A 200-nucleotide genomic window follows, 5' to 3' on the forward strand; every position below is an offset into this window, starting at 1 on the left:
GGGGGGAAGCCTCGCTGCCCTGCCCCAGGCCAGCCGGCGGGACTGTGTGGGTTGTGCCAGGGCTGGCTCCCGGGCCGCGGTCCCATGTCTCCACCGCCCGTCTCCCTGGCAGGCTCCGAGATGATCGAGACCCAGGAGGACATTTACGTGGGCTCCATCGAGACAGACCGGGGGGTGGGCGAGCCGGAGCGCGCCTACGC

At 72.0% G+C, this 200-nt stretch overlaps 1 protein-coding gene across 1 annotated transcript in view; it reads left to right on the plus strand.

Moving 5' to 3' along the window:
- Nucleotides 1-84: 84 nt before the first annotated feature.
- Nucleotides 85-200, plus strand: part of LOC104509908 (NF-kappa-B inhibitor-interacting Ras-like protein 2) — a 944-nt gene continuing 828 nt past the window's right edge. The window contains exon 1 of the mRNA XM_010152003.1: nucleotides 85-176. Coding sequence (XP_010150305.1) covers nucleotides 85-176 — 92 coding nt within the window. The remainder of the gene's footprint in view (nucleotides 177-200) is intronic.

The sequence above is a fragment of the Eurypyga helias genome, unplaced genomic scaffold (assembly GCF_000690775.1).
Source record: "Eurypyga helias isolate BGI_N326 unplaced genomic scaffold, ASM69077v1 scaffold32735, whole genome shotgun sequence".
In the NCBI taxonomy this organism is placed as follows: domain Eukaryota; kingdom Metazoa; phylum Chordata; class Aves; order Eurypygiformes; family Eurypygidae; genus Eurypyga; species Eurypyga helias.